Source organism: Motacilla alba, chromosome 5 (genome assembly GCF_015832195.1).
Source record: "Motacilla alba alba isolate MOTALB_02 chromosome 5, Motacilla_alba_V1.0_pri, whole genome shotgun sequence".
NCBI lineage: Eukaryota > Metazoa > Chordata > Aves > Passeriformes > Motacillidae > Motacilla > Motacilla alba.
Genome location: NC_052020.1, coordinates 55,179,073 through 55,193,976, shown reverse-complemented (window position 1 = coordinate 55,193,976; position 14,904 = coordinate 55,179,073). Strand labels below are relative to the sequence as shown.

The 14,904-nt window shown below is 40.5% G+C and overlaps 1 protein-coding gene across 3 annotated transcripts in view; it reads right to left on the bottom strand.

Moving 5' to 3' along the window:
* ESR2 (estrogen receptor 2) overlaps positions 1-14,460 on the bottom strand; it is a 41,033-nt gene extending 26,573 nt beyond the window's left edge. For 2 of the 3 annotated variants that reach the window (XM_038138480.1, XM_038138481.1), the window contains exons 1-2: positions 7,317-7,551; positions 3,511-3,983 (exon numbers count right to left, since the gene is read on the bottom strand). In XM_038138480.1, coding sequence (XP_037994408.1) covers positions 3,511-3,983; positions 7,317-7,319 — 476 coding nt within the window. In that variant the 5' untranslated portion in view covers positions 7,320-7,551. Of the gene's footprint in view, positions 1-3,510; positions 3,984-7,316; positions 7,552-14,310 lie in introns of those variants that run through there. The other variant, XM_038138482.1, reaches the window with a different exon arrangement.
* Positions 14,461-14,904: the final 444 nt, after the last annotated feature.

Below are 14,904 nucleotides of genomic sequence, written 5' to 3'. Positions count from 1 at the left end.
GTGTTGCTTTATATAAATTAGTAAGAAACAGACATCCCTGAAGTGTTGCAAAAATGAATATTTGAATAACTCCAACATACAGGAACTTTTCTACATGAAAGGATTAAAATTAAAACAGAAAAAATCATGAAAAAACAGCCAATTCCTGACACCAAGATCCTGTAAACAAACAAAAGAGGAAAGGAGCTTAGATTATCAGTAACATTGGGTTTAGGTACAGGAAGTACATCCACTACATCCTTTATAACTGGACCTCATTTTCTTGGTGGGTTTTGCACATTGTGCTTTCAGGGTCAATAGAACTTCTAGACAGAGAGAAAAAAATGTCATGTGCAAACTCTGAGCAGCTCAGAGTTTGAGAAAAGGAATGGTGCACAGTCAACTTACAGGTATAAACTTAAGCATAGAGGCAGAACTTAGGAACTCTAGAATTTTCCTCATCCAACCTTCCAGAAGGATTAGGGAGGAGAAGAAAAATCAGTTGGGGTAAGACAGCAGGTAGCATGGTTAATGACTTCTACAGAACAAGGGCAAGTTTAAACAGAACAGTGGAAACATGCTGAAAGTGCTGTCAAAGAGGCTTTAACTAATATATTAAAAGTAGATTTTGTGCTGGTTTCATGACAGGAGGTAAGGACAAATACACCCACATGCCAACTGAAAATCATCAAGTTCATAAGTTTTTGAGGGGAACGTGCTCCAATTTCCTGATAAAAAATTTGGAAAGGAGAAAAAGGTGCTTCTTGGAGCAAATTTCAAAACAGAAAAATTAAGATATTTGTTGTATAATAAAGCTACTGAGAGGTTATTTTTTTAAAATGTGAATTCATTCAGATACAGCAGGGCAGAGGAGTGTTTAAGTATTTAACAAGCTGGCTCTTTGATTACACACACACCTCATTAGTGGGTTGGTGAATCACGAAGTTATTTCCCTCTCTGCCATGCTGGGAACACCAGCAAGGGGGAACTCTCCCCAAGAGTAAAGGGGCTGTATCACACAGGCCTAAAATGCTGCTGATGAAAGGAGGGAAGAGCATTCCTATTCCTTTCTATTCCCCTGTATTTGGAGGCAAATGTGACTCAGTGTTTCACATTAGTAAAAGAGGTATATTTTTAAGCTTTACTTGGGAAGTGTTATCCAATCGTGAGGGTCAGAAGAGGCTCAAAATTAGCTGAGAGAGCCTCTCTGTGACTGATTGATATGCTGTGGATAACAGTGTTTATTGCCCTTGATAAAGCACTGATCTTATGGATGAAAATAAAGAAAAAACACACACCACAACATCTGGGTGAGGATTGTCAGTTTTTACCTCCTAGTCATGAAAAGTGCATTTAAAAAGCACTTTTTCTTTCCTTGCTTAGAAGTTTAACAAGAGCCACCCTGCACACAAGCAAGCTGCAACGCTTCCTCAGACTGTGGCAAAACAGCTTGCACACAGCAGAACCATCTGGAACAAATTCCTGCTGCGGGCCAAGCAGCACCAGGGCCACTCATCTGTGACAGCTGCAGCCTCACACCAGGAGGCTCAAACCCCATCAGTTCATCAGGCTGTCTGTCTGGGAGGGCTACAGAGCCTGCAAAGAGTCAGGGGCTGCCAGGTAAACACCCCATACCCTGAGACTCTGCTGCTCCAGCAGCGTTTCCACACACAGGGCAATCCAGAGAGGGCAGCCCCACGTGGGGTAGAGACCATGTCCCAGCTGCTCTGGGACTGGGGCACCCCAGCATGCTCAGCAGAGGAATGAGCTGCCAGGTCCTGCAGGTGAGCTGGAAGTGGTTGGATGGATGCCCACCATGCTCCTGCACCAAAGGATGCAGGAAAACAGGGGATGTACCCTGGGGGCCGCAGAGGAGCCTCATGGTGAAAGATTTATTGCTTTACACCTCCTAGTACTCCTCTCTGTTTTATGATGTTGGGTTCTATATAGAAGTACTACCTTTCTAGAAATTAATTAAGACTTCACTTAAAGTAATAAATCACCGATTTTCTCCTGGTCATCCTTCTACTCTGAGCATCCTGGTTTAGAGGAAGGTGCCCCTGACCATGGCAGAGGGGTTGGAACTAGATGGTTTTTAAGACACCTTTCAATTCAAACCATTCTGTGAAAAAGAGATTATACTCCAGAATTTCTTGATTCTCTTTAAGTTAGGTCATCATCAGCTGCATGAGCAATAGTCCGTCCATATCCATACAAATAGCTGATGACTTATCTATTTAAACTCCAGTGGGACAGGTTCAGCTTCCCTTCTGTCTGTTGTAGAGAGGGCACTGCAGAGCATCAGACAGGGTGCTCTTGCTCCTGGGTTATTCCAGCTGCTGTCCCAACATCTGGACAGCTTCAAACCCTACCTTTCCCAGGGCTGTCAAAGCTTTGGAACCTTAACCAAAGTGGAAAGAGTTTGGATGTTACCCCTGTTCACATCAAAGCTGCTTGGGGAATTCTTCTGTATGTAAGTGCTACCCAAAGATTCTTTCCCAATCCTCACACCTACACTGAGAGCATATTTGCTCTCCATAAAGCCCACCCACTGCAGAAGGAGTGTGGGTAGTCCCAAAAATAGCACAAATCCTTTATTAACCATCGACTAAAACTGTTACCAGGACACACTGCTTTTCATACTCCAAATGAGTGCTGAAGTTAAATAAGGAGGCCAATGAATAAACACACAGATGCTGAAGCAGGAACAGCACCTGCAGACCCTGAGCTTTTATCCATCCAACAAGTGTTGTGCCCAAGAATGGAGCAATTTCATCAGCTGATGATCCAGACCCTGATTAGGGTTTGCAATGTGAGTAAATGTGCAGAACAAGAACGTGGTTTTGCAAACAGAGTTTCTTGTCAGCTGAAAGTTTAGCCTGTGACTCTGCTCTTCACAACAACTTTACAAAGTCAGTTGGGAACAGCAGCAAGAAACAAAGTCAGGCTTTTTCAGCAGCAGCTCCCTTTGAATGCGATGCATGCTGCTGTGTGACTGCTTAGACTAAAGCCAAAAAGCAAAGCAAACATTTCCCTTGAATTTCAAGTTAACAAAGCCTTCACATCTATTAGAAGCAGTAAAAAAAAAAAAAAAAAATCTGGGTAAAAATTAATTTGAACAATATTGTATGAAAAGGCAAAAGGAATGAACATTTACCTCTTTCACTCAAAGGACTTAATCTGCCAGAGCAAAATTAATTTTGTTACACAAAACAGTACCCAGCAGTCTGGAACTTTTTTTTATGCAATGTAAACTGCTCCCACACTGAAGATATTTTTAATGCTCTGTGTTGGTGTATAGTACTCTAAGAAGGTATCAAAAAAACCCTTATTTCAGAAGTTACATTAAAAACAAACAAGTAACACACACACACACCCCCCAGCTGATTTGGTGTCTAGTGCAGTTTTTTCTGCATCGTTTTGTTTTTCAGAGGGAGCAACACTTGAATTCAAATGTAAAAAGAAAAGACTTGAGCTAAGGAAACTGTAAATAACACTCAGCCAAGTTTTAAAGCAAGAAGCAGCACTGACCTGCTCCCGGGCAGCACTGGCTCCATCGGGCGTGCCTCGCACCACAGGCTCTTGGGCTGCTCTGCATACAGCAGGGAGGACTGGCAGTGCAGAGTCAGAGGGGACAGATGGCCAGGAGCAGACCACAGAGCACTGGGGCTCGAGGTTTGCCTCGCAGTCACGCCCTCCGGGTCCCCAAAATTGCTGGCGATGTTGTAATTGACCATGGCAGGGCTGCAGAATGCCATTGTGGAATATTCGTGTCTGTTTTCCATGAAAGATGAGGGAATGTAGACTGGACTGTGCTCTGCTGTCAGCGTGGACTGATTGCAGCTGTAAGGAGCTGGAGAGATGACGCCAGCAGGTGAATTTTTAATTTCTGTTTTATTGCATCCAATATCCTGAAGTGGCAGCAACTGAGAAAAGTCCTTGTGAGCAGATGTGCACAGGGACATTTTGAAGCAAGATTGAAGAGGGCTGTTTAAATATTCATCCTAAGACAATAAAGAACAAAAAAAAAAAATATTTAAAAATAGAAAAGCTCTGCATTAGGTCTTTTCTATACAAGAAAAAAGAACCAGTAAATCAGAAAACATAAAAACATCTTGTTAAAACAGATTACATACCAAATGCACTTAAATAGTCAGTGTACAAGTTTACAAATTTGTAAAAGAAAGCTTTCTAGAATATCCTTAAAAATAAAGGCTAAAACACACATTGAGTTCAGACTCCCTTAAAAAATAATAATAATTTTAAGAACAAAACTATTTGAGGCCTGCCTGAAACAAAGATAAAGGTGACAACTTGGATCTTACCAGGAGTTACAACCAGGGTAAATCTGCTCTCTATCAGAGATAAAATTACCCCAAGGTCCACAGCTATGGAGGAGAAATCAATTCATAACAACTCACCATCTCCTGCTGTTAACTCCACCACAGTCTTGAGCCTTGTACTTCAGGGTGCTTTCCTTTTCCATCACAAACATGTAACAGCAGGCATTTTGAAAGCAGACAAACACACACACACACACACATGCATATCCCCTACACCTCCAAATCCAGAACTCCACTGCACATCCCTCTTCACACAGGAGGAAGACAGGTAGTGGGTGTCAGCAAGGTGCAAATTCATCACTGAGAGGTCCCTGGGCACTGCAGCTCTGAACAGAGCCATTAGAAAAGCAGAAGTCATAAAATTCAGATATTTCCATAGCTGACAGTAAAACTCGAGTGATTTCATGAGGTCCAGAAGTTTTATAATTCCCTGTAACTCTCCATCCCAACTACCCCCTGTTCTTTCTCCCATCTCACTCAGCTATCAAAACAAAGACTACTTGAATTGCCCACAGTAAATATTCTGTGCCACATTTAGGCATATACAAATTATTTGAGAGAGAAAAAAAATTTGAAAAGAAAAAAAAACCCAACAAAATTATCCTCCTGAGACAGACCCCTGTCCTAGAAGCATTATTTTACTGTTGCATTAAAAACATTTTTTTCTTTATTCTTCACTAAGAGTTTAATCTCTAATTCATTCCAGCTCTGAAGACAGACTTAGTTTGCAATTCAAAACAATTCTGTATCCAAAAGAGCAAGTTTCAGCCCCAGAACTGATATTGCAATGTACTTTTACATATGGCAATAAGATCCTAACATGAGAAACCACGGGATAACTAAACATTCACCCACAGCTTTGCTATTCCACAAGTAGCCAAGGCATAGATGCTAAATGTTCTTACCTTTTTTTGCCTCATCATAAAGAAGATGAGGAAGATTCAAGCATGGGTTTGTTGAAGCACCAGCAGCCTCCCTATTCCCAAAGCTCTCAGGCCAATGGCATTTCTAGTGTGCCACCTTGGGGCATTGATACATTTTTCTCTTCTAGAGAAGAAGGTGAGTCCTCTCAGGGTGAGGACTCAGAGTAGAAGCATTAACAGAAAATGTAAGACAGAGTTTTTGACAAAAATGGATTTTTGAAGAGTCCTTCCTTCCTCCTCACTCTGCACTCTGGCGATGAAACTGAAGATATGTGTAGAAATAACCAGAAACTCATTTAAATCAGCTCAGGCACTCTAGACCCAGCTGCTGCTTTTTCTTTTGTGGGAAACAGGAAAATGAGCTATCTCAGCAGCTGTCTGTGTCCAGCAGTTCTTGGACTGGAACTCCAGAGCAGCCAAAGCAGGGGATTCTGACCTCAACCCAAACACAACCCACACACTTCATCTGCCCCCCACCCCCAGACCCTTCACAGCCTCCTGCAGGAAAAACCAGGCATTGTGCAAACTGCACTGCAAAAACACCACTGATAAACCCAAAGGTGCTTTCACTCCCAGGTTACAGGGTGGGGGATTTTTTGGAAGGAAATGATGGAACAAAAAAAACTTAGGAGTATTTTCAGGGGTTACTACGAGTGAGCCCAATGAGCACACTGGATTCAACACACATTTAATGATTCGGTACAAGCAAAGCTGAATTCCCCTTGCAGTCTCAGAGGCTGCAGGTATTCAGGATGAGCATGGGCATTCTGCCAGAGGATCTGGCAGGTCCAGTAAAAGCTGTCTGGGCTTACTTTGTCCCTCTGCCTCCTTTGGAAGGACACAGAGCACAGGGGAACCCCAAACCCTTTGGAGGGAAGGACCTGAGCAGCATCACAGCAACATCTCTGTTCCAGTCAGCTAGGGACATTCTGCTGTGCCAGCTTTTGCAGCAGGCAAACTGCTTGTGTAGTTTCCCTCAGCATTTAGCAAATAAATGCCTGCCCCCTGTAGAAGCAGAGAGAACACAGAGCTGCTACTAGGGAATTTTATGAACAGAAATCAGCTGAGATTTGAGTCATGTTTCTCTGCAGAGGAAATCCACTAATGTGTGTGTGCTTAGCAGAAGGAGATATTGTCTCCAAAGGGCAACACACAGCATTTAGAAACATACACAGAAGTCACCAGAAGCAAGGCTGAAGATTGTTTCAGGGGAAGAGTTCACACAAGCATAGAAGTCAATACAGCCTTCCTGAAAAACTCTCTGCTCATAACTTATTTACAAGAGGAAACTCTGGGGTCCAGCAGGTTAAAGAAGACTGTCCTCGTGGTCTTCAGCAGGCTGTAATGTAGTGAAAAAATAACAGTATTGACCTGAGATGATTAACTTGGGTAGCAGAAACAGCCGAGCCACAGTAGACTATGGATCTGCATGAGATCACATTGATCACATTTCTTTACACCCAGAGAATTTAAAGTGGGAAGCCCAGAGCCTCAGAAATAAATTCAAACTGCTGAAATTATGCATTATTGCTCAGAAGGTCCTAAAAACTGGCTGCTGAACTGTTGCATTGTGTGTCTTAAAGAAGAACTGAAGACTGAGGGAAACAGATCTCAAGATCTGAGACTCAAGAAAAACTCCACAAACACCTCAGAAGGAAGCACAACCACATTTAACGCAAGGATTACAATAAAATAGTGCAACAGGCTAATAAATTTGTTCCATCCTGGTATAATGTCCTCATATCTTAAACACTACTCATTAAACAGAAATTAACTACTTCCTAAAGTGAACTCCTGTCCCAACATGCCCTCTTCCTCTGAAAAAAGATTTTAAAAGCAAGATTCAATGATAAAATACATTATTTAGATGCAGTCTAACAGCTCTGCACGAGATCTGTACCAGACACAGAAACAAAGCAGGTGTCTATTATTTTTATATCCCAGTCTCCTGGGAGCCTGCAAATGTTTCAATCCACTGAAGTCAGTTTAGCTTAGTGAGATATTCAACAACTGAAATGCCATTATTAAGTAAACAACAGCCATTCTGGCCAGTTCCTCACATAACACTTACCATTCACAAATCTAAGACACTACAGGCAGGATTCACTTCTGACATAAAGCAGCTTCATTAGCTCCAGTACCCTGAGGATGACGCCACTATCCATGAGGATGTAGAGAAAAAAATGAATGTTATTAATGTTCTCCACCAAAAAAGAAATTTAAAAAAAAAATCAGGTTTCTTGTCTTTGAATAACTCTACAACGACTGAATGTATCTTGAGTCACCATGCAAGACATGCCAGATGAGGCACAAGGACTGGCTTAGATGTCACAGTCAAACAGACACACGGGTAAATAATTAAGCCATCTGACGTATTTCAACAAACTCAAAAGCCTCTTATTGCACATTACCTATACCAAGTACCTCTTTAAAAGCCTTGTGGGAAAAAAGCTAATTTTCTTTTTCCAATTTTATGTTTGGTTGGTTGGTTGGTTTTTTCTTTTAAGTTTTGGAAAGGGGAAAAATAGGTAGAGAGGACAGGGTGCCTGCTTGGGAACACACTACAATAGCTTTTCCTAGAAAAGTACAACACTTCAAAAAGCAAGGGAGTGATGGATGTTCTCAGGCACCCTTCCATCAACGTACACTACAAACTGCTTAGCATTTTATATGTATTTTGAGTAAATATTTTTTGCAATAGAGAATCAAGATGACTTTTTTCTCTGCTAGGCTTAGACTAAAGTGCAATCACTGTGCCTTTGGGTTTAATAGAGGTGATTCAGCAAGCGTGCATTCCACCACCCCACAGCCAAAGATCCTCAGTCATCTCACGGAGCATTCTATTAATATTCTGTTCAGTTACATTTTACACAACTCCCTGCCACAATAAACTGAATCATCTTCTGGAAAAGTGATTGCTAAAGGAAAGTCATTCCTGATGCGTACCATACTTGTGCTTCAGGTTTTGTGACAAACTTATTACTCATTAAACACAGCAGTGCCAGATATTGCCAACAGAAGGCAGGCAAGTAAACAAGTTTATTATTACCTGAGAAGGACTGGATGCAACAAGTAGGGGAGAGATAGGGAAGTAAAATGCAAGCACAGCTGTCTGTCCAAATTTCAGATATTGTACTCATCCCTCTAAAATTAATAACCTGTCCTCAATGACATCAAGACCTAGTCTAAATAAAATAGTGCAGCTTGAAATCACACAGGAAAAAGTACTTTGAAACAAGCAAAATGAGCACTCTCTAGCCTATGTTAGCCTTTAAGTTACTCAGAACACTGACAACTCCTAGATTATTCTAAACATTCATAAATACGTTTCAGAGCTCAATGGATATGACATGGGGCCACCAAAGGAACTGGATTTGCTCCACTAGAGGAATACACAACCTCATTCTTCTACCCCCTAAGTTACAAAGACAAGGAGTCCAGACTCTATTTACAGAAAGTGCACAAGTTAGGAGATCACAGTCACATGCCAGTGCAAGGGAAACCCCAGTAGAGCACGGGAAAAATTCTCCACAGTGAGAATTAAGGGCAGGACAGGGTACCCAGAAAGGCTGTGAAATCCCCATCTTTGGACAGATTAACAAAAGACTCACTTTGTGCAGGATGCTTGAGTAGTCGCTCCCTAGATTTCCCTTCCCATTACTGAAAAATATTTTCAGATCTCAGTTCAAACTAGAGTTGAGGTTGACTTTGCTAGTTTTTAGCCTTTAAATTTGTGGACCATTCAAATGTTACCAGATCTGAGAGTGGATTTAAGCCTTCTGTGATTTGCATCTCTTCAGTATGTTTCATAGACTTAGGGTTTCAGACACCAGAAATGAAAAGCCACTGTTGTGCTCAAGAATACAAATGGAAACTCTGACACTTCAGCTCCTTTACTCTCCATGTAATTATTTCAATTATTTTGACTTTTTGGTCAAAAAGAATATTTGAATTCTAGCATGAAAATTTTAGCGTGTTCCATTAGGAAAGATCTATTTAAATTATTACACAAGTTATAATTACAAGGATCTGAGGATTTTGTAATCATGCTTCCATCTGCAGCACTATCATGGCAGAAGCCGGTACAAAGAATAGCACCCTTTTCCAGGAAGAACTTCATTATTTAAAAAAAAAAAAAAAAGTATGTCTTCTGATGCAAGAAAGGGAAGAGCAGCATAGGGATTTAGATTTTCATAGATCTGGGCTGTGCATCTGCATCCAGCATCTCTGAAGCACACTTGGGTCCCTCAGCACATACCAATTAGGGAAGCTAATTCTAAAAAAATTGTTCTTGTTTTGATTGCCACACCATAGCTCTGTCCCAACAGCACGGAATACATGGGTTCCTTGGATCCAGGAGGAATTAATTCCTTCAATCAACATTTCTCTCTTAATGACAGTGTCCTAGAACAAATGTACACATGCCTTCCTCCACTCCATTTCTTTCTGGTCATTTGCAAAAAGTGTATTCATAGAATCACAACTGAACCTATGAATGATTTGGGTTGGAAGGGACCTTCAAGATCACCTAATTTCAAGCTCCCTAGCCATGGGCAGGGACATATTCCATGAGACCAGGCTGCTCAGAACTCAATCCAACCTGGCTTTGAACACTTCCAGGGGCATCCACAGTTTCTCTGGGAAACCTGTGCCAGTGGCTCACCACCCTCGCAGTAAAGAATTTCTTCCTAATATCCAACCTAGACCTGCTCTCTTTCAGCTTGAAGCCATTCTGTCTTGTTCTATCACTACACATCCTGGTAAAAAGTCCCTCCTCAACTTTTTTGGAGCCCTTTTAGGCACTGGAAGTACCAGAGCTTTCTCTTCTCCAGTCTGAACAACCCCAGTCTGTGCTCTCTCAGCTTGTGTTTGTATGAGACGTGCTCCAGCCCTCTGATGAATTTCATGGCCTCCTCCGGACTCACTGAATCTTATGTTCTTCATCTTTCTTATGTTGAGGGTCTCAGAGATGGATGCAGCACTCCAGGTGGGCTTCCACAAGGGCAGAGCAGAGACTGCACCCCAGAGCTTGGAATGGTCAGCAAACTCGGCGATCAACACCTAAATCCCACTGTCACCATCAAAGACGTCACATCACTCTAGTGTGCTGAGGAGCAGAGTGCCATGCTCAATCCTCTGCCCTCAACAAGAGAAAAAGCACATGGATAAAATGCCTCACTTTGCCCAGTAGAACTTTTACACAGCTTGGAGGCTTTCTGAATAACTGACTCTGTTATTGGCGAGGTAGAGACATGAGCTGGCACAGGGGCTGAGATTTTTTGACTCGAGTCAAGTTCCTTCTCTTTACTCATACAACAAATCAACAGCTCTTGTATTACAAATAAATTTGGGACTGAAAATTCCACCTCATTTATTCCCTTTTCCCACAGCAGTTTCCCCACTGAGGTCTGTGAGGATATACAGGCAGCATGAAGAGAGCAGAGCCTGCAGCAATGCACTCACTCCAGGCAGAAATTTGAGAGGAAAAAGATGGTGGCTAAAAAAGTCAATATGTGAAGAAAAACAAGTAAATCAGGCAATAGGGATAGAGCAGGAATTGAAAATTCCTACACTCTGTGGGGAGATATTATTTTGTTTTCTGATGAAAGCAAAGACAAGACTTTCCCTGGTAGCAGCTGTTCTTCACTAGGCATAAAGACCAGTGAAAAGATTAAAAGTACTTTTGCCAAAAAAGAGGAAAGTCATTTCTGCCCCTTAAAAACTGACCCCTGGCAACCTATAGGCAACAAGTCTGATTTTGGGCAGAAGAGTGGGACACATGCCCAGATGATGGAACTCATCTATTTCTGCAGTTCATGCTCTACCTCCCTGGCAGATGTGACCTGCCAGAGCTCCAAAAGACAGGGTGGGAGGTTCTGCTTGGCATGTATGTCAGGAAATGCAGGATTCATTGCTCTGGCTAAGCAGACATTGGCTTTCCCTTGAGCATGCCATGCCTCAGGCTCCTCAAATAACCTCCTGTTTTGTGAGGCTCAGAAGCAATGGTGATAACCAGAGCAGTCTTTGGCAAAAGAAAACCTTCCTTGCAGAAATGTTGTCAGGGAATAATTTTTTCAGATCTCAGTGACCTAAAGAGTGAAGAAAAAGCAGTGGACTTTCTTCCTGTCAGACCAATTTGCAGAACGTCTTATTCTACTTTCTCCTTCCCCAAATAAATGGTGTTATTTATGGTACTTTTTTCCAGATAGCCTCTTCACAATGCAAATGATTCATGCTATAGGATTAATTTAGGTAGCCAAAGAGTAAATAAAAACCTTAAAACTTGTGTCTTTTTAGTCATAAAACTTGAATAAACAATCTTTTCTAAAATGGTATAGAAATGAAATCTATATCTGAATACGTACAAAATGCAGAACTCCTTTGGCTGCCTATCTGGTTTTAGCTATAGAAAATTGATTTTCTTACTGGAATTTCTGTAAAAGACTATTCCAGTTGTATTAATTTTGTTGTGCACCTTCACATGAACAGCAAATTCAAGACTAAATATCTTTGTCTCTGCAATTTTATTCTAACTTCTTTAAAATAAAGTTTTTTCAATGCAGCTTTTTGATACCTGATTTTTGATGACGTAAAAGACTTTAAAGCATCTCATAAATAAGTCTTTACTTTTTTTTTACTCATGCCTTTACTTTTTCTCCACCATCACTAATTCACTGAAAGAGCACAGAAACCAAGGCATTGCTTATTCCTGCCTTTCAAGCTGTGAAACACTCTTACAAAGCTGCAGGAAACCCCAGGTCTGATATGTTTAACACCATCCACAGGTCACAAAAGTTTGTACATATGTTTTAGTCCCTTAAACAAAGCAAGCTGTTCTAGATTTGTCTCATCATTAACCAAGACATGAAAACCTGATTTTTATTGTGAGTAAAATCCTGTCTCAGCTGAGTCAGTTGGAATTTTGTTGATGATTCTCACAGACTGACATTTGTCTAACATATTAAGACAAAATTGTAATGCCCTCCTAGTCTTATTAAAATGAAATCTGAGGAACTATTCTGGAATTTCTGCCTGCTGAGCTTATGTCCTGTCTCTCAAGGAATGGACCAGCAAACTCTTTTATGTGAATATTTCTTGCTGCTGGCAAAAGCATGCTGCAGATAGCTGAAGAGGAGCACAGTAAAACAGTGGATATAAAACCTGGCCAGCCCCCTGGAACACCATCCCTTTTCACTGTAAGCTCTTTGCTACTTTCACCTTTTAGCCAATATTCAAGAACCAGAACTAAGAGTATTTAAAGAGATCATATACTAACTGGATTTCTAGTTGTTTTAATTAACATATTTTAACCCTTTCTTGATCAGAACATCATTATAGACACTCACATTAGCTGACTTCTTGAAGACAATTCTGCAGTTGCAACATTTTAAGAACACCTCTAAAACTATGAGCATTTTCCTCCTGTGATATTTAAAGTTTTTCAGGTTATCAGCAAAAAAATTCTCAAGGATATAAAATAGTTTGTGTATTTCCACTTTCTCCAGCAATACTTGGAGCTCCATTTACTGGTTCTCATTTACAGCACTGATGAGATAAACTGCAAAGAAGCATCAGATTTGCTCCATCCCTTCAGGTCCAAAAGTTTTATTGTTATTTCTCCTTTGAAAGCCTGAGGAAGCTGAGCTGTTCACTTACACACAGAGTTACCAGCCTGACAGGGAAGACACTACAGCTGTCTTCCACTAAAGCTGTGTTACAGTCACTGTGTCTGCAAAATGCAAGATACATCTTATTTTAAAAGGTACAGGGAAGTCCAGAAAGGAAAGCAAAAAGGAGGACAGCCATAGAGAAGTGCTTGAACTTTGTTCACAAACAGAAAGAAGAATTTTAATAAAGTTCTCGAATAACAAATAAAAGTTTTCAAGCTTTAAATCAGAAATACAACATGTATTTGTTGCTTCAGTAAAAGCACCAGTCTTAGAACTCCCCCTCTTGTGGGGACAACAGATGACAAGGAATTTCAAGGATATGGATGAGGAAACACATTGCTGGTAACACTGAGCACATCAGAATCAAATGGTAAACAACTTTATGTTCAAAAGCAGTTTCTCATGCCACCCATAATCATATAAAAACTCTCTCTACACACAAATTGTAATTGTGCATCATTCTCTGTATGACAAGGCTGAACCCTTTCCCAGAAAGAAATAGCACATTTACCAACCATTCCAAGGTATAAACTGCACAATTTGCATCCTCTCTCCAGGCTGAAATTTATTCTCTCTAATAAAACCTTGGTTATAAAGCATCCAGGATTAAAGACCAGATCATTCTTGCCATTGCTAGGCAAAAGTCTTTTACGAGCATTCAGGCAAAGGTTCTGATGGGTTTGAAGAAGATTTACACATGTGCTGTCCAATCTCAGTTATTGTTAAGTAAACCTTTTAGCAGTGCCAAAAGCAAACTTAAGAAACAGGCTTGGATCTCATTGTCTAATTAGGAAGATCCTTCTTGAAGCTGAAGATCTTATTAAAAGAGTGTAAAATCTATATCACTGACTTCAATGGGAAAACTACTTCAGAACTGTCAAAACAAAACCTGAGACATTGATCAGTGAGAGACTTGGAATTTCAAAAGTCAAGTCAAGAGACCTCTAGTAACCCCAACTTGGTTTGGATCAGGTTACACCAATTGCTATGTTGCTTGGAAGAGGCATTTACCTTTTATTAGTATATTTATCTGTGGAATTTCCCAAAAACCTTAAAACACCATGTATGTTCCAAAATACTCCTTCTGCTCTCAGTGCAGTAATCCTATTCTAATAAGATTCTTAAGCCAAAGACCTAAAATATAGCAAACTTCTATCATTTTCTCTGTATCTACAAATATTTAAAAACCCCAAGCCTATTGGAAGATCACTTAATCTGCATAAACAGAGAGACTTCAAGAACAAATTTACACTGGAACTAAAATTAATACTCTCAATAATTTAACCTATCTCCTTTCTCTCACAGAGGCTATTGTTCATAAATCAAGAGACTATCAATTGCAGACCTTTGGCAACATTTACAATAAAAAAATATTTCATTCAATATAGCACGTACCTGAATGACACTGAATAGGGTTTCTGTTCTTTATAAATGCTCTGACAGCATTGTATGTCAGCAAGATTTTCTCATAGCAATTCTGGATTTGTTTTCCTTCTTTCCTTTATCTCCGATTCTAAAGCAGCTGTGCCCACCACCACTTAGTCATCAGATCTCAAATATGAATCTTTCCAAAGCAATGTGGTGCCTGCTCATCAGTGCAAGGTTACAGGGATACTATCAGTGTTTCCCTCTGAAGGCAAGACCTAAACAGAAGTTCCTCCTCCTCCTTTCTGACATAACAAGCCTCTGAATTTGTCGTTCACTGCAGTTAAGGCTCTTACATGATGGAATCATTTTATAAGCCAAGCATTCTCATATGTAGCACAGAAATCTGAAGGTTAATTAACCAGCATTTTCTGGCATCAAACACTGAGGTTTTTAAAAGGCTAAATCAAACTTTTTTTAGCTTTGTCACAGGAAAACCTGAAACATAATTAACATTTGCTCTGAAGCAGAGATGTACTCATCTTAGACATTTTGGGCAGCACAATAAATAAACTTCTTTGGCATTGTTTTTTAAATACCAGATGCACAAACACAGACTGGGGG